The sequence below is a fragment of the Phocoena phocoena genome, chromosome 13 (genome assembly GCF_963924675.1).
Source record: "Phocoena phocoena chromosome 13, mPhoPho1.1, whole genome shotgun sequence".
NCBI lineage: Eukaryota > Metazoa > Chordata > Mammalia > Artiodactyla > Phocoenidae > Phocoena > Phocoena phocoena.
The window spans coordinates 81285053-81302677 of record NC_089231.1 but is presented as its reverse complement, the minus strand read 5'-3'; the positions used below and the strand labels follow the sequence as shown (position 1 = coordinate 81302677).

The window sequence follows — 17625 nt, the reverse complement described above, 5'->3', positions numbered from 1 at the left end:
TGATGGATTTCAGAGTGTGCCTGCTAGGGTCCTTGCTAAGTGATGTTCCCTGTGGTCGGTGGTGTGCAGGACACAATCTCATGGCCACCACAGATGGCATATAGAATCAGGAAAATGAAGTTATTATGATCATTATCATTCCCAGCTGGGCAGGACAGCCACACCCATGCTCTCCAGAGCAGGTGCCTGGAGATCTGCTCCCTCATAAAGCAGAAAGTCCACGTTGCTCCCCTAAGCCACCAGAGCGATTCCAGATGGCTCCTATGGATGGTTTTTCCCACCCAAGCTCCCTGGCCCTGTGGCCTCAGCCGGGGCACCCCCTGGCCCCCAGGGCTCCCACCACCCCTGTCCTCCTCTCTCTGTGCAGACCCCGTGCCTGTGTTTGAGGCTTCACGCAGCCCAGACGACAGACTGCAGTCCCCCAGCTTCGAACCCAGCGGGCAGCCGCAGCGAGAGCTCCACAGTTCGTGGAAGAGACACCCTGAGCTCCTCGGCCCCAAAGGTACTGATAAGGTTTTCACAGGATGTCCATAATAAACAAATGGGCTGTGGATCTTTGGCAGCCAAACTCGGCCACCCTTGTGGGGGAAGGAGGGCAGGGAACTCAACTCCATCATAATTTTAGATGTGGGATGGGTTAAGGTGCACTTCTGCTGAGACAGACCAACCCCAAATCTCAGAGGCTTAATATATTTGAAGGCAGGGGAAGTTGCAGGGGACACTCCACGCAGTCATTCAGGGACCCAGGCTGTGGTAGTCCTGTCATCGTCAATCCTCGACATCCAGAGTCACAGTGAATGTTGACACCCAGCCAACAAGTAGAGAAAGAATGTGGAGGATCACACTGAGGTTGTGGGAGTGGCGCACATCACTTTGGCCACATCCCTGCTGCAAAGGAGGCTGGAAAATGTAGTCTGGCTGTGTGCCCAGGAGGAAAAGGAAATAGGATGTAGTGAACACAGCCCCAAATGAGACAAGTTAAGAAACTAGCAAAGCTAAAAATAATAGTGTTTGGGTGTACATATGTTGTGATAAAAATGTTTAAAAGCAAGAGACTGGTGAACAAAATTCAGCATGGTGGTTACCTTTGGAAGGTGAGGTAGGAGGTTACCATAGAGAGGAGCAAATAGCAGGTGAAAGCCATTGGTAACCGTCCAAGTTTTGGATGTTCATTGACCTGCAGGCACTGTCGTAGGCACTGGGGACACAGACAGGAACAAAACAGACAAAAATCTCTGCTGTCATCATGCTGACCTTCTAGAGGGAGGGACTGAGTGTCAATAAATGTTAGTAAAATATATAGTGTGTCAGTTGGTGAGAAAGACTTTGGGGAAAAAATTGAGCAGAGAATTGGGGGAGTCAGGTGAAGGGATTCTTGTTTAATGAACGAATGAGTAGGATTTACCTCAGAGGTCAGCAAGCTTTTTCTGAAAAGGGCCAGAAAGCAATTATCGCAGGTATTGCAGGTCATGTAGTTTCTGTCACAACTACTTAACTCTGGGTGAAAGCAGCCATGGATAGTATGTAAATGAGTAGGCATGGCTTTGTTTCAATAATACTTTATTGACAAAACAGGTAGTGGACCAGATTTGGCACGTAGTGAAGATAAAATGGGCTGAGGCCTGTCAAATGAAAGCATGACACAAAGTCTCTTCTCAGGAAACAACCACTCTCTCACAGTCCCCCATTTCACAACCTCCTCCCTTCCCCCTCCCCACATTACATAGAGAGCACCTGATGTAAGCCTGGCCCTAGGCAGGGTCTTCTGGGGAAGATTTACAGTGACAAAAATAACAGCACTTTGCCAACTCTGGTCCTGCACCTGGAATACTATTCCAACCACACTGACAAGCCAGGACTTGGCAGTTCTTCAGCCCCTGCTCATATGTACACACCTCTGTGAAGCCTCTGAGGTTCCCCAGCAAAACTGTCACTCCTTCCTCTGAGGTCCCTCTGAGGTTCAAACTTCCTTCCGTAAGAATAATAGTAGTTGTGGAAATTGCCTCTTGAGAGCATTTGCTCTGTGCAGTGTGCCTTTCACACAGCATCTCACTGTCTCCTGGCATCAATCTTCTGAGGTGTCACTGACCTCATTTTACAGATGAGGAAACTGAGTCACAGAAGCCGCAGGTGGCCAAGTGGGGAATCAGAACAGAAGTTTTTGACCTTGGTCCTGGGCTGTGTTTCTCCTTGAGGACACTTGTTATTCTGCATCATGATGGTCAAAACTTGCCTTTTTGTTCACTGTTGTGGCCTGGGCACCTGGAACGTGCCCAGTACGTGTGTGCACGTGTGTGTGTGCGTGCATGTGTGTATTATAAGCTGACTGCTGTACTAGCTTCTAGAGTAGAGGGGCTTGCTCTACAAACCGCCCACCTCTACACTCACCCTCCTGTGCCAGGATCACAGTAGAAACTTAAAAACTAGGACAGGATTTAACTGAGTCACTTGGACCCAAGGTTGGGAGAACAAATTTTGGAACTCTTGAGCCACTCACCTTCAATGGCTGGCCCCTGAGCAACTCTCTCTCCATAAGTTCGGTGCCAAAGGCGCACACTGATCCCCAAATGAACTGCCACAGGGCCTGTAAAGATGGACCTGACGTGGGCCCTGCCCCAGGGCACCTGCAGGTAAGGGGCAATGACTGAGCATCTGAATGTGTGCCATCAATTTTGGGGAAGGGAAAACAGTGTGGTGACTCCTCAGTAAGTTAAATCTGGAGTTACCCTGTGACCCAACCATTCCATTCCTAGGGATATACCCTAAAGAATTGAAAACAGGTGCTCAAACAACACTTGTACACAAATGTTTATAGCAGCACTGTTCACAGTAGCCAAATTGTGGGAATAATCCAAATGTCCATTAATGGATGAAAGGGAAAAAACAAAATATGGTATAACCATGAAATGGAATATTATTCAGCCATAAAAAAGAATGAAGTACTGACACATGGTCCAACCTTGATGAACCTCAAAAACATGCTAAGTGAGAGAATCAAGTCACAAAAGGATAGGTGTTATCATTCCAGTGCTGAGATATCCAAAATACACAAATCCGTAGCGACAAAAAGCAGAACAGTGGTTGCCGGGGGCTAGGGAAGGGAGTGGGGAGTGACTGCTTAATGGGGACAGGTTTCGTTTTGGGGTGATGCCAGTGTTCTGGAATTACTGATAATGGTTGCACAGTATTTTGACTATACTACGTATCACTAAATTGTGCACTTTAAAATGGTTAAAATGGTAAATTTTATGTTATGTATATTTTACCATGATTTTTCTTAATCATACAGAAGGCCAAGGAGGCAGGAACAGGTCTGAGAGGGCAAAGGAAGCCTCTGGGTGTGCTGTCTGAGGCTGGCACGATGGAGTTTGACTTTCTTGTGCAGGCACTCGCGAAGGCTCAACCCAGCTGATCGCAGTGACAACAGGTCCTGACAGCTACGCTCTCTCCAACGCTGAGTTTGGGAAATTGATTCTTCTCCCAGCACTGTTGATCGATCTGGTTTGCAGAAAGCAGCTCTGGCTGTCACGCCACTCTCAGCAATGGGCGGTTTTCCCTCTTTTTCTCCCTCCAGAACAGAGAGAGGGGACGTCGCCGGCTGCGCCCACGCTGACTGAGGGGAGCCGCCTCCCAGGCATTCCCAGCAAAGCCCTCCTGACAGAAACTTTGCTGCAGAGAAATGAGGCAGAGAAACAAAAGTGAGTGGGGGAAGGACAGGCAGGCTCCCGCTGCTCCACCTGTCTGGGAGGGGGGACCTGGAAAGTCACCCCTGCCCAGGACCCTTTGGGAATCCAGATGCAGGTTGGAGAGGGAGATGCAGGTCTGGGTTCAAGCCACACGTCAGCAGCTCAGTGGCCAGCCCTGGGCAGGTCACATCACCTCACTGAGCCTCAGTTTCCCCATCTAGAAAATGGGGCTAATGGTGGTATATTAGCCAGGGTCCCCCAGAGGAACAACCAGTAGAATTTTTTTTTAGCTAAGAGTTGTATTTTGGGACTTCCCTGGTGGTCCAGTGGTTAAGATTCCACGCTCCCAATGCAGGGAACCTGGGTTCAATCTCTGGTCAGGGAACTAGATCCCACATGCCGCAACTAAGAGCCCGCGTGCCGCAGCAAAGACCCAACATAGCCAAATAAATAAATATTTAAAAAAAAAAAAAAAGAGTTGTATTTCAAGGACTTAACTCACACGATTTTGAGGCTGGCCAGTCTGAATTGGTCGAGCCGGCCAGCAGGCTGGAAACTGTCAGGTGGGCGTAAGTGCTGCCATCTTGAGGCAGAATTTCTTCTTCCTCAGTTTTGTTCTTGAGACCTTCAACTGACTGAATGAAGCCCACCTGTGTTATTGCGAATATTTTCCTTTAGTTAACATCAACTGATTGTAGATGCTAACCCCATCTACAGAATGCCTTCACAGCAGTACATGTATTAGTGTATGACTGAATAACTGGGTACTATAGCCCAGCCAAATGGACGTATTAACACCGACTGTCACAGGCAGTGTCAACTCCTAGTCTGCCATAAGAATGAAATGAAAGGACACCTGTACATGCTTAGCTCAGTGCTCACAGGAAGAAGCACATGTCAGTAAATGTTTGCCTTTACGATTGGTGCAGTGGTGATAAAATATGCATTCTTAGGGCCTTTCTAGAATAATTTTATGATGATTGTTACATTTATCCTGTCATTCACTTATTTTTTCATTCCACATATTTATGCAGCCACCTACTGTGTGCCAGCCACTGTCCTAGGGAACAGCAATGAACAAAGTGGACAAAACTCTGCTCTCCTGGAGTTTACTTTCTAGTGAGGAAAACACAAACAAAAACGATAAATAAGTGGTGTGCTACATGATAAGCATTGTGACGACAGATAAAGCAGAAGAGGAAGAGGATAAGATGGGGGCTGAAGTTTTTTGGTTTTTTATTTTTTAATTTTATTTATTTTTGGCTGCGTTGGGTCTTTGTTGCTGCGCGCAGGCTTTCTCTAGTTGCGGAGAGCGGGGACTACTCTTTGTTGCGGTGCGGAGGCTTCTCTTGTTGCGGAACACGGGCTCTAGGCGTGCAGGCTTCAGTAGTTGTGGCACACAGCCTCAGCAGTTGTGGTGCACAGGCTTAGTTGCTCCGCAGTATGTGGGATCTTCCCGGACCAGGGCTCAAACCCATGTACCCTGCATTGGCAGGAGGATTCTTAACCACTGCGCCACCAGGGAAGTCCCTGGGGGCTGAAGTTTTAAATAGAGTGTTGGAGGAGGCCTCACTGAGAAGGTGAGCAAAGCCATAAGGAGGTGAGGGAGCCTTGCAGGTATATACGGACAGAGGGAACAATCAGTGCAAAGGCCCTGAGGTAGGAACGTGCCGATGTGAGGGGAGTGTGGCTGGAATGGAGTGAGCGAGGGGGAGGGGGCAGGATAAGATCAAGGTAAACAGGGCTCCTTCCCTAGAGTCACTGACCCAGCCAAGGTAAGGCTCAGGCTTTGCATAAACCCTCCCCCAGCATAGCTAGGGGTCCTCCTTCTCTGCTGGGATGCTTGCATCACACCCAAGTTAGACCACAGTGGGCTGGGGGGGCTTCCCAAACTCCGGCCACAGAAAAGGGAAAAAAAGTGCCTCTCGAGGGGACAGTAATAGTTACCAGTGATACTGAGGGAACTCTGGGTGCTGGGCACCACATTGAACGTGCTTCACAACACTCTCTGAGGCAGACTCCATCAGAAACCCATTTTATACATGAGGAAATTGAGGCCCAGAGAGGCAAGGTCACTGGCTGCTACAGAACCTTAACTGGGCACCAGCTCTAATGGAGGCCACACAGTCAGCAAAACAGCAGGGCAGCCAAGTGCCTGAGTGTCATGTTTAAGGACTCATTAAAAAGACGGAGGTGCAGATTTTACAGGGAGTGGGAGTGGGGACAGGAAGCCAGGATGGGCCGGTCTACACACCAGGTCTTTTCACAGGGGCCTTCAGGAAGTACAGGCCTTCACTTTGGCAGCCAGACTGGGGGAAGCCGAGGAGAAGATCAAGGTCCTACATTCAGGTGTGTATCTGGCACATGTCCCCTGCCCTCGTGCAGCGCCCCAGCCAGTCAGACCAGGAGGCCCAGGGGGAGTGGGAGGGGGTAGCAACACTGAACACAGGGTCAGGGGTTCTAGAATCAGGACGGCAAGAAAGGAGTTTGGGAAGGGAGAGGAAAGACCTACATTACCCAGCAGGGATCAGAGCCCCAGTCCCGGGGGTCGTACTACTGTGGAGAGAGGGGTTGAGATAGAATTCAATCCGGAGTGGCAAATGCAGTGCCTACAGGGGCCGGGCATGCAGCCAAGCTGGCTGGATTAGGATATGCAATAGGGAAGGGTGGGGTGTGGGTCAAACTGGAGAACCCAGGCTGATCTAAAGAGGTGGCCACTGCTGAGCCCCAGCCAGGCACTGCCCAGTATAGCCAGTCCCTTCCATTTTGCTAGAGAAATCAGAAATCTGGAACTTTATGAGAAATCCCTCATTTGTTGTAATATACATGTATCTGTTGACTTCGTTGCCCCTCCCATCCCCTCACTTCCAGGGCTGGGCCTCAGGGTGGGTGAGCTCATGCACGGACGACCCCACCCAGGTCCTGGAGTGACCTTAAAGGTGTTAGGGGGCTCATACGCCAGGTCCCGGGACAGACTGCCCCCTCCACTTACCTGGGTCCCCTGAGCTTCATAGACTCATAGAGAATCATGTCATCTGCCCTCCCCACCCTGGCTATGCCACAGCCCTCCCTCCAGCTCGAAGCCCTTCTAGGGGCAGGAAACACTGCTTGTCACCAGTTCTGAGAGAAAAATCTTTCCTCACTACCCCAAGCTTCATTCTGCCTTCCGGGCCCCAGAGAAGGGGAGCAGGTTCCACTTCCCTGGGGGTGGAGGGCCTTACTCCGGCACTTTAATTTTTCCCAGCGTTGAAGGCCACGCAGACAGAGCTGCTGGAGCTGCGGCGGAAATACGATGAGGAGGCGGCATCCAAGTAAGTGAATGCCATGCTGAGGTGTGCCTCCTGCCTCTGACCCTCCCAGACACGCCTCCTGCCTCTGACCCTCCCAGACATGCCTCCTCCCTCTGACCTTCACAGACAAGCCTCCTCCCTCTGACCTTCCCAGACACGCCTCCTACCTCTGACCTTCCCAGACGCGCCTCCTCCCTCTGACCCTCCCAGACACGCCTCCTTCCTCTGACACTCCCAGACACGCCTCCTCCCTCTGACCTTCACAGACAGGCCTCCTCCCTCTGACCTTCCCAGACACGCCTCCTCCCTTTGACCCTCCGAAAACACCTCCTCCCTCTGACCCTCCCAGACATGCCACCTCCCTCTGACCCTCCCAGACACGCCCCCTACCTCTGACCTTCCGAGACACGCCTCCTCCCTCTGACCCTCACAGACATGCTGCCTCCCTCTGACCTTCCCAGACACGCCTCCTCTCTCTGACCTTCCCAGACACGCCTCCTCCCTCTGACCTTCACAGACAGGCCTCCTCCCTCTGACCTTCCCAGACACGCCTCCTCCCTTTGACCTTCCGAGACACGCCTCCTCCCTTTGACCCTCCGAAACACGCCTCCTCCCTCTGACCCTCCCAGACACGCCTCCTCCCTCTGACCCTCCCAGACACGCCTCCTACCTCTGACCTTCCCAGACCTGCCTCCTCCCTCAGACCCTCCCAGACACGCCTCCTGCCTCTCACCCTCTAGACATGCCTCCTCTTTCTGATATTCTCCCTCGGATTCTACCTGAGACACCCATTTAATTAAGTACTCTCTGCTCCACACCAGCATAGGCTCACAGCTGTTCAGCATTTATTTGTGGTGCCATCCATGTAGCACAAGCTATAAAGGACATTCTGGGTTTCCAGCTAAGCGGACTCTGCTGGTCATGGGCCTCTGCCTTGCCCCAGCCTCCAGGGGCTGTCCCCACTCCCCAGCTTCACAGTCCAACCCTTAGGGCCAAGTGTCATTAACTTAAATTACTTTGGACTCAACATTTCTTCAGGCTTTAAGATATAACTTAATCCACAAACACTTATTTAGCACCTACTGTTTACCCAGTGCTATGCTGGGTCCCTGGAGGAAACACCAGAACATGGGCCTGTCCTCAGTCAAGGAGAGGAGACAGACACTAGCTGATGTACAGGAATAAAGTCTTTCATTCACAGACACTGTTGAGCACTTACTTGTATGCCTGACACTGTTGTGGCCACGTGGTAAATGCCATGAAGGGAAAAAACAGGAGCAGCAAGAGAGAATAACATGGAGGGGTGTGTCCTATTATCCAGGTAGTCAGGGAGGACTTCCCTGAGGAGATGACCTTCAGAATGAGATCTCAAAGATGGGAAGGAGATGGCCACATGAAGAATGCTTGGAAAGGTGCTCTGGGCAGTGGGAACAGCTTATGCAAAGAAGGCCTTGAACTGGAACATGCGTGTAGCACATGTGTGGCGTTCAGTCACCAAATGGTCCCTGCAGGCCCCTTGTGGCCCCACCCCTTGCTAGGCAAAGGGGCAGCCGAGGTGGATGAGGCCTGTCCCGATCCTTTAGGCGCTGTCAACCTAAGGGGGTGGTGAGGCAGCAAAATAGATGAGGGTAGTTGACGGAGGCCTCCTAGGAGAACACTCTGCAGCTGGGTTTAAAGCTCAGGCCCTGTTCTCTTGAGGAAGGCGTCCAGGTGGAAAGCATAGCAGAGGCAAAGGCTGGGAGGTGTAGCTCTGTGGCACCTTCAGAGAGTGGAGCCCTGGGGGAGATGGGAGGCCAGGCTGCCTGGAAGGGGTCCAGTGCTAAGGCCCCATTTTCATTTCCCCCCAGCCTGGATTCTTTCCCCGCCCCCCCAGCTTGGTTTCTCTCCAGTAGGAAGGATGGAAGGCAGCCTTCTTGAGGCCTCCATTGCGAGACCCTTGGGTTGGCAGGGGCTGGGGGGTTTCAGGAATGGCGGGGGCACTGGTGGCTGCCAGAATCCCTTCCTCAGGGCCTCATCTTTCTGTCTCAGGGCAGATGAAGTCGGCCTGATCATGACCAACCTGGAGAAAGCTAATCAGGTGAGGAGACGTGTGCTGGGGGCTCATTCTCCCCGGGGCGGGGGTCTCGGGCCAGGCGGAGAGGAGGGAGCTGAGCTCAATCAGTATTAATTGAACTACATGCCATGCTGAGTGCTGGGGCTGGGAGCTGTCTGGGACCCAGCCCCTGAGTTCCCAGAGGAAGGAGGGTGGGGTACAGACAGAACACTCAGAAATAGGGTGATGCAGGCAGCAATGGTTGGGGAAGGGGCACCAGACCCAGACTCAGGGGTCAGGGAAGACATCCCACAGGAAGGGTCGTGGAGCTGAGACCTGACAAGTAACTTGAGACTGTAGAGGGATGGATTCCAGGCACGGGACGGCCCTGGTAAAGGCCAGGAAGCAGCCTGCAGAGCATGACGAGTGCCCTTCCCCATGGGAGGAAGGCAGAGCAGTGACCAGAGATCCCAGGCCCATCCCCAGGCTAAGCTGGGACATGGGTCTCTCTCAACCAGACTGAGTGAGGAGCTATGTTCCATAGAACCGAGGGCGGTGACGAGGGACAAGCCCGGGGCTGCTTTTCTCCCTCCATCCCCACCTGGGGTCTCCACCAACCTCCTCACTCGATCACCAGGCAGGCACTGTGTGGACCCTAACCTTCCCTGGGGGCCCCATATCCTAGTCCCAGCCCGGGTCCTTGTAAGTCCTTCAGCCTCTCCGAGTCTCAGTTTTCACATTTATAAATGGGGTTCCCTTGTCCTGCCTTCCTCTGGCTTCAGATGTGTTGCCATCTGCAGGACAAAGTTGGGCAGGACTTTGAAAGGAGGTAAGATGTGGCCATAAGGGTCTGGTCTGGAGTCCTGCGGACCTACTGTATCTCTCCCCGGTCCCCTGCAACACCAGCAGCCAGGGACATGACCAGGAGGGGTCAGCAGTGTGACAGGGCAAGTGGTCATTTCCCTGGGGGTGGTTGAGGGAGGCCTCCTAGGAGGACACTTTGCAGCTGGGTTCTAAAGCCCAGGCGCCGTTCTCTTGAGGAATGGCATTCCAGGCAGAGGGCACAGCAGAGGCAAAGACCCGGATGCCTGGCTGTGCCAGCCTAAGGACAGGGTGCTCCCTCCTGCAGAGGAAGGTTGGAAAAAATAACGTGTTTTAGGTTAATTTTTTGAATAGTAATCCATTTACTTAGTTCAAAACTGAAAAAGGTACATTAGGGCATAGCCGGGGAACTCCATCTCCCCTCCCTGAACTTGCCCCCAGTTCCCCTCTCCCTAGAAACCTCTGTTACAGTGTCTGGGGTCTCCTCCCAGAGATCCCTTCACAAGCCCATGAATATCTACTTTTACCCCTTTCTAAAACAAAAATGAGGGGCTTCCCTGGCAGTCCAGTGGTTAAGACTCCACGCTTCCAAAGCAGAGGGCCCAGGTTCAATCCCTGGTTGGGGAACTAAGATCCCACATGCCATGTGACCAAAAATAAATAAATAAAAGAAAGAAATCATCACAACCTTGGTATGCATATCCTTAAGAGAATAATTAGCAACTTTAAAAAACATAGTAATTATTAATACTATGTACACCCTCCTGAACCTTACTTTTTCCGTGTATGTGTCTTAGAGCTTGTTCCGTATCTGTATATAAAGCAGTTCCTTCTGTTTCACAGCTGCGTCGTGTTGCACTACATGGACGCACCATCGTCTAACCCAGGGGAAGGCAAACTTTCTATAAAGGACCAGAGAGTAAATATTTTCGGCCTTGCCAGTCACTGTCACAACTATTCAACTTTGCAGTGGTAGAGTGAAGCATAGACGATAGGGAAACGAATGGGCATGGCTGTGTTGCAGTAAAACTTTATTTACATAAACAGGCAGCAGGTTGCAGTTTGCCAACCTCTGGTCTAACTCATACCCTGTTGATGAACGTTTATGGTATTTCCAGTATTTTACCATCATCCTCCATACTGCAGTGAATAACCTTGTACAGATATCATTTGATACATACCCAAGCCACTGTATAGGGCAAATTCCTAGAAGTGGAACCGTTGGGTGAAAGAGCTGTGCGTTTATAATTTGGCAAATGTGACCAAACTGCCTTGCATGGGGTTGTTCCAGTACGCACTCCTTCCAGCAAGGTCTGAGAGGGCCTGTTTCCCAATAGCCTCACCAGCACTGTGTGTCGTCAAACTTTTGGATCTCTGCCAATCAAGTGGGCTTAAGAAGAGCGATCCTAGAGTAGTTTGAATAGGAAGCATTTTTAATAATGTTTATTTTTTCCTGAGTATAAAACTAAAACCTGCTCATTGTAGAGTACTGAGAAAAAAGTAAATGTCATCATATTAGTCTTTAATATCTGTATTTATTAATACTATCCTAAATGTGAACAAGAGGATTCTGGAGCAGAGCAGATCATTATTACTTGTATAGTAAAAACCATGCCAGTTTGCCCCAGTTCTTCCCCTGGGGTGACAAGACGAGAACCAGATATCCTCCTGCATGCACCAGAGTTTGTGCTGTAGGCAAGGAACCACCCAAATATGAATCTGGGTGGTTGTATAGTATAGTAGAGGGACCTTCTGAGAAAGGGAGAGAAATCTACTCCCAAGTATCATGATGAACAGAAGGGCAAGGATCCTGGGTTTCTAGCATTTGGAATATAAATACTCTCTAGGGGAAGATAAGACTAGTAGCTTTAAACCCAGCTTTACAACCCAGGGGGTGTCTCCACGATCTGGGTCTCATCCCCCCTTGAAATGTCAACAGACATCTCCCAGGAGGTGAATCTTTCTGGAGTTCTCACTAGCTAATCAGTCATGTATTAACTCCAAGGCTTGTCTTTTAGCCCAGATCCCACGTTTCAGTCACATTTGCTCAGTATGCCCTTTGTGGAAACATAAAAATGTTTTTTCTACAACCCCACACGCCCAAAACCTTTCCCAAAACAAAACTGACTCCTAACTCAAACCATTCCTGGAACAAGGCAGGATACTAATAAACGAACAAATCAGTTAAAACATAAATCAATGAAATGTGCGTGCGGAAGTGTGTGGATCTCTGTGCGCATGTAGTGGGCACAGCATCCTGATTGCTAAGGTCAGTGTGTAAGTTAAACTTAATTGCTATGACCTGCATCACCAGCTGGAGGTCAAGATACAATTGCAACTCTTTTAATTTTCCATAGTTCAAGATCCCATACACCCTGTTGTTGTTAATAAAGTAAACCAGTTATTGACACATTTGTATGTGTCAGGCATCAAGATGAGATACCTAATGAGTTGTATTTTACCAAATTACTTACTTGCAGAACAACCCTATGAGATAGTTGCTCTTATGATGCCCATTTTACAGACAGGGAAACTGAGGCCAAGGTTATGAAGTTTCCTTGCCCAAGGTCATACAACCAGAAAGAGAGACAAAGTACAGATTTCTCTCCAGGCCACAAGTCTACATTGTTAACATTTGGATGCTTCCTTCCAAGCTTTTTCTTAGAAATTTTCGAAGAGTTAAGATTCAGTTTAGTAAACTGTGGCATTCTGATTTTAGATGTATTTCAACACTCCTCTACAGTTTCATTGCCCCCATTTCACAAAAGGAAAACTAAGACTCAGAGTGGGGAAGTAACTTGCCCAGGGGCCTGCAACAGCTTGTGAGCCACCTCTGCAGACACCATATGGCACAGGAGCTTGGGACAAACTCTGGCCTTTTGATTAGCCAGGCCTGAAGTTTACTTGGCAGACAGAAGTGGCCTGGGAACGTGGGAAAAATTGCCAGTTCCATCAAGACAGCATCTCCCTTCCTGCCCTAGTGAAGAGGGAATGTTCCAGCTCCTCTTGGATACACACCAGGGAAACCAAGAGCCAACTCAAGGGTCCAGGACCCAGAAAGGAGGACCCCAGGCCCTCAGACCTGCCTTCCCAGCTGCTGCCTGAGACGGTGCAGGGAAGCAGTGGAGGGCCAGGGTGGGATCCAGTGTGGCCCCGCTCACCTCTTAACCACACTTGCCCCATTTTCCTTCCCAGCGAGCCGAGGCTGCCCAGCGGGAGGTGGAAAGTCTTCGGGAACAACTTGCCTCCGTCAACAGCTCCATCCGCTTGGCCTGCTGCTCTCCTCAGGGACCCAGTGGGGTAAGGATGGTGGAGGAGCCACGGGGAAAGGTTGGGAAAGGCCAGGTTTGTGGGTTTGAATATGTGGGTGACATTTTGTGGGTGGACCCTGCACATTTGTGTGAAATTGTGCACATGAATGGGTGTGGGTCTCTGTGTGCATACTGTGGGCATAGCATTTTAATTGCCAAGGTCAGTGTGTAGTTAAACATAATCACTGTGACTTGCTTCACCAGCTGAGGGTCAAAAACAGCACAGCTCTTTTAACTTTTCAAGCTCAAGCTTCCACATACCTTGATTCCGTATACTTTGGAATTTAGTCAGGCCAAAGAGGATCATTTTAGTTGCCAGATGCCCAGCAAGAGTGGGTAGGAGGATGAGTTTGATCAATAGAGCAACCGTGCAGTTTTGGTGGCTGCCACCAGGTGTTGCTGTTGACCACTGGTCTCACACTGCTTAGAAGATGTGCAGGGACTGCTACAGGGATGCCCCACTGGTTCTCAGTCCCTCCCAGACAGCAGTGGAGCTGCTTACCAAGAGCTGAGGTTGACACTCATATCAGCCAAGGGTTCCTAAAATGTATCAGGGTGATTCTAATGAGGTTTCCCAACCAGCCACATGTTACAAAGAACCAATCTTTAGTCATCAACCCTGAGGTTCCTGTGTTAAGCCAGTTAGTCAGTACATCTTTCTCATTCCTCCAGGTTGGTGCCCCTTTGGGTCCTGGGGACATTTCCTGCCAAGGGATTTTTTTTTTTTTTTTTTTTTTTTTTTTGCGGTATGTGGGCCTCTCACTGTTGTGGCCTCTCCCGTTTCGGAGCACAGGCTCCGGACGCGCAGGCACGGTCATGGCTCACAGGCCCAGCCGCTCCGCGGCATGTAGGATCCTCCCAGACCGGGGCACGAACCCGTGTCCCCTGCATCGGCAGGCGGACTCTCAACCACTGCGCCACCAGGGAAGCCCCTGCCAAGGGATTTTAATCAGGCCCACCCCAACCTACTCTTCTGTCATGTAATAAGAGTCTTCATTGTTCCTCTCCCAGAAAGCCTGGCTTCCTTATGTAAATTGGTCCACCTTCTTTCCAGATTTCTTTCCAGATATCAAGGAATGAAATTCATGATTGCTTACATAATAACAGGTCTGCTCCAGGGTGATTTGCAGTCTCCATTCATGAACCTGAAGTGGCTGGCATAATTTTCATTTCACCTGACACCCTGATACATAGACCTGTGTCTGTATCTGTCTTTCTGTTTAAATATTGGAATGAGTCTCTCTGAACGTGTGTTACTGTGTATGTGGGTCTGTTTGTGACCTTTGGGCAAATAACTGTATCCTTAACCTAACTGTGCCTCAGTTTCCTCATCTGTATAAATAGGACCTGCCTTATAGGGTTATTGAGAGGATTACGTGGTGCTTGGTTTATAGTCTACGCTCAGTAAATATTTAATGCAGTGTTACTGTTACTAGTGTGTTTGGGGTATGTCCAGGGTGTTCTTGCCCACGTGAGCATGTGGCCTCTGAGCACATACACATCTGTGTGTGTGATGGTGACACGTCTCCTTGGTGCCTATGCATTTCCTTGCGTGTGCTTCTCAGCATGAGTATCCCCACAGGTACATGTGTCAGTGTGTGTCCGTAGGTGTGTGCACCTGTGCCTGTGTCCCAGGAGGCAGTGTGTATGTATCAACGTGCCTGATGTCTGCACGACATAGAGAATGAACACAAGAAAGACTGAGAGCAAGAGCGCTCATGAGGATGCCTCAGAGAGAATTTGCCGATGGTTCTTAATTAACCCCCGTGGAAGCCAGCAAATGCCTGTGCTAATCAGCCATGAGGAACTTTGCTGGGTTGGGCCGGGGTGGGGGGGCGGGGGGTGAGCTTTTCTGAGCACAACAGTGGTGCTCGATGCTAATTAATTTAATGTGTTAATGGTATCCGCTTCCTGTTTTAATTGGCATTTAGCTCCATAGAAGAATAGCTGGGGTTGGTAGTGGTCAGTTGTACTTTGTTTTTTTTTCTTCGTAATGCTGCTGAGATTCATTTGTAACTGAGCTCAAGGGCAGCCTGACTTCACGTCCCCTCAAAGAGAAACCTCTTCATCTTCAACCAGGACAAAGGGGTCATTTCCTAAAACCCGGAGAAGCTGTGGGGCTTGGGGCTGGTGGCAAATTAGGATGAGGAAGGAATCACCCTAACGTGTCTCATGGCTGCAAGGTCTCAGGTCTAATCCTGTGGGTCTGTTGCTCCCGGGAGTGGGACCTGGGCCCGATTTAGAAACCCAAACCTGTGCTGTTCTCTCAGCCAGGAACATCCTATAACTACCACTTCCTCACCCAACTGACTAGTTCTTTTTTGTTCCTTTTTTTCTTTTTTTAAAAAAATATTTATTTATTTTGGTTTTGGCTGTGTCAGGTCTTAGTTGCGGCATGTGGTATCTTTCATTGTGGTGTGCGGGCTCTTCGTTCTCTCTAGTTGTGGCACATGGGCTCCAGAGCGCGTGGGCTCTGTAGTTGGCGGCATGTGGGCTCTTTTTGTTCCTTTTTAATAAATGTGTTATTGAAGTATAACATCCACAAGGGAAAACATGCATATCATAAGTGTACAACATTTGGAATTTTTCAAAGTGAACACAGCCCATAACCAGCATCCAGATCAACAATAAAACATTCTAGGGACTTCCCTGGTGGCACAGTGGTTAAGAATCCGCCTGCCAATGCAGGGAACACGGGTTCAAGCCCTGGTCCGGGAAGATTCCATATGCTGCAGAGCAACTAAGCCTGTGCACCACAACTACTGAGCCTGTGCTCTAGAGCCCTTGAGCCACAATTACTGAGCCCGTGTGCCACAAGTACTGAAGCCCGTGCACCTAGAGCCTGTGCTCCACAAGAGAAGCCACCACAATGAGAAGCCCGCGCACCGCAACAAAGAGTAGCCCCCGCTCACCGCAAATACAGAAAGCCCGCGTGCAGCAATGAAGACCCAACGCAGCCATAAATAAATGAATGAATGAATAAATAAATAAATATTTTTTAAAAAAACAATAAAACATTCTAGCACCTGGAAGCCTCCCTCATGACCCCATCCAGGTGCCACTCCCCCTGACTTCTAACAGCACAGATGGGTTTTGCCTGTTTTGATATCTGATCTTAATAGAATCACGCGTACACTTTGGTGTCTGGCTTCTTTGGCTCTATGATATATCTGGCAGAGTCATCATACTGTGTTGCAAGTAAATGTAGATTATTCGTTTTTGTTGCTGTCTAGTATTCTGTTGTGTGAGTATTCCACAATCTGTCCACTTTCTGGTGGGTAGGCCTCTGGGGGGTTTCAGGTTTGGAGCTATTACAGAGAGGGCTGCTGTGAACGTTCACATCCTGTGTCTTGGTGCACAAGTGCCCACATTTCTCCTGCATATATTCCACCAGGACTTAGGGCACCGAATTTTCACCTTTAGCAGAGGCTGCCAAGCAACTTTCCAAATCACTAACTTGTTCTTGAACTTCATCACAGTTTAAACATAGCTTCCTCCAAAATACTTTCTCCGACCACTCTTTCTCCCTCCTTATTTCTTTTCAAGAAGAGAGGGAAAGACATCCAGGCAGGTGGGACCAGCCTGAGCAAAGGCTTAGAAGTGGTAAGGGGAAAGCCACAGGCCTGTAAGAGGGGCTGAGTCACCCCAGGGAGCACAGCAGCCCTGCAACCCCCTGCCCCACACCTCCCGGCCCCTCCAAGCCCCTGTTTGTGCCCAGGATAAGGTGAACTTCGCTCTGTGCTCGGGCCCTCGGCTTGAGGCTGCCCTGGCCTCCAAGGATCGGGAGATCCTGCGGCTGCTGAAGGATGTGCGGCACCTCCAGAACTCTCTGCAGGAGCTGGAGGAGACCTCCGCCAACCAGATTGCAGACCTAGAGCGGCAGCTCATGGCCAAGTCGGAGGCCATCGAAGTAGGTCTTGGGGAGGAGGTGGGCAGATGGGAGATGGGCGGGGAGTCCCCAGGCAGAAGGACGTGGACCAGCCTCACCATCTTTGTTCTTCTAGAAGCTGGAAGAGAAGCTCCAGGCACAGTCTGACTATGAAGAAATTAAAACAGAGCTGAGGTACTGTGTGGGGCGGGGCTCCATAGACCGCCCCCCCCCCCCCGCCGCCAAGCCCTCTTGCCTGACTGGGGGCTGCCTGGGAAGATAGCAAGGGGCCCTCGGCAAAGTTCACCATCTTCCTCCCTCCCACCAGACCCCGCTTTGTGTTACCCTTGTCAACTCTCCACTGGCACCTTGGGTGTCATGCCCGGACCTTTGTCATCAAGAGCTGCCTGTGGGAAAACATAGCCTTGCTGGTGCTGTAACTGGGCAGGGGGATGATGCCTTAATCAGATGAGCTCAAGCCACACTCCTCCAGGTGACAGCAGACCAGTTCACAAGCCCACTATTTAAGGCCTGTTGTCCATTGAGTCCCGTGTTACATGGGGTCCTGGGGGCTGGGGTCCTTGCTGTCAATCAGGGAAGATAGCAGGTCGTAGTG

General features: G+C 50.2%; 1 protein-coding gene across 1 annotated transcript in view; it reads left to right on the top strand.

The window, feature by feature from the left end:
• Positions 1-17625, top strand: part of CUX2 (cut like homeobox 2) — a 259022-nt gene that overhangs the window by 219108 nt on the left and 22289 nt on the right. Inside the window, exons 5-12 of the mRNA XM_065890009.1 lie at positions 368-502; positions 3575-3698; positions 5956-6035; positions 6931-6997; positions 9005-9053; positions 13026-13130; positions 16860-17051; positions 17146-17204. Of these exons, the coding sequence (XP_065746081.1) occupies positions 368-502; positions 3575-3698; positions 5956-6035; positions 6931-6997; positions 9005-9053; positions 13026-13130; positions 16860-17051; positions 17146-17204 (811 nt within the window). The remainder of the gene's footprint in view (positions 1-367; positions 503-3574; positions 3699-5955; positions 6036-6930; positions 6998-9004; positions 9054-13025; positions 13131-16859; positions 17052-17145; positions 17205-17625) is intronic.